Source organism: Propithecus coquereli, unplaced genomic scaffold, assembly GCF_000956105.1.
Source record: "Propithecus coquereli isolate 6110/MARCELLA unplaced genomic scaffold, Pcoq_1.0 Scaffold159, whole genome shotgun sequence".
NCBI classification, from domain to species: Eukaryota; Metazoa; Chordata; class Mammalia; order Primates; family Indriidae; genus Propithecus; species Propithecus coquereli.
The window spans coordinates 1,233,291-1,234,703 of NW_012140413.1; the positions used below are offsets into that span (position 1 = coordinate 1,233,291).

Genomic DNA, 1,413 nt, shown 5'->3' on the forward strand with positions numbered 1-1,413 from the left:
GAAAAAAGAGCTTACATATGTATATTCGATGTGTTAGATACTAATTTTAAATCAGGACTAAAGCAGTCCTCATCCTAAAAAAAGTAATAAGTTGTGTGTGTGTATATATATGTGCATGTGTATATATGTGTAACAGAGGTAGATAAGAAAGAATATACATTTTGATTTACAAATAGATTCCTTTCTTACTAAATGCTAAACATAATTTCCGATTCCTATATTAAGCTGGGTTAAACTTCAGAATATCGACACTTAGAAAATGCACTTACCACCTGTCCGTTGTGTGGGTTCTTATGAGCATAGGGAGGTCCACGGATATGGTTCCACATCTGGCCAGAAGTCATAGCAAAGACTATACACTGAAAAACAGGGTACAGTATTTCAATATGTAAACCAGAGAATACCAGAATATTTCACTTTAAAAAAAAAAATGGTCATCATAAAACTATCATTTAAAAATGATCTTTTAGTTCATCCATTAAAAAATGTTTCACTTACTAACTGTGGGACTTTGGGTAAGTTACTTATTCTCCCTGCATCTCAAGTTCCATATCTACAAAATTGGGATACCAACTCTGCTACAGAGATATGTTAATGATTAAATTGGGTAACATATATAAAGCATCTGGCATGGTGACAGACAATCTGATATTATGTGCTCACCTGAACCAGTCAAAACACAGCAGAGACAACTGATCTTTCAGTGATATTTTAAAGCACATGATAATCATCTTCTATATCCTCTAAATTTCATTCTTACATTAGTTTGGATCACCAGAAGCCTACATTCTTGGATTACAGTACTTACATCTCTGTAAGTACCTAAATGCTTTCAGCAAAATATATGACATAGTAAATTCAGAAGCAGTTTACAGATGGAAGAAATCATAAAAAAGACATAGCCAGGAAAAATTCACAGAGATTATTTATATACCTGCTGGATCTATCAGAAACATCTGTACTTGGAAAACTAACCTTGAAGATTCAAGGAATTACAGGAAGGTTGGGAGAGAGAGTGGATAAACCAGAAGTCACAGTTCAATCACTGTGACTTATGTATAAGCATGTTTTGTTTAAATCACAGAATATTTTTAAATTAATCAACTGGAACACCTTTGGACTTAAATGTGTTACCTGCTGTCCTATAACTTGTCCAATCACCCTTTACTTCAACTGCGTGGCTCTGGCAGGTATTTGTGTCAAGAAAGGTTAAAGGCAAGGATAAGGAATGCATGATTGGGGGTCTGAACATTCCAGGTTTGCACAATTTTAAAAGGAGAAAAAAAGGATACAAAAGGGGAAAAGATGGGGGCAAATTATGATGATATTTAAGCCATGAGAATGAGTTTAGATTCTATTCTATAAATGTTTGAGAGCCAAGGTGTTTCAACAGAAAATGATAATGACATAACA

General features: G+C 34.0%; 1 protein-coding gene across 1 annotated transcript in view; it reads right to left on the reverse strand.

Moving 5' to 3' along the window:
- Window positions 1-1,413, reverse strand: part of TUSC3 (tumor suppressor candidate 3) — a 182,359-nt gene that overhangs the window by 58,851 nt on the left and 122,095 nt on the right. The window contains exon 6 of the mRNA XM_012640947.1: window positions 270-359. Within this exon, the coding sequence (XP_012496401.1) occupies window positions 270-359 (90 nt within the window). The remainder of the gene's footprint in view (window positions 1-269; window positions 360-1,413) is intronic.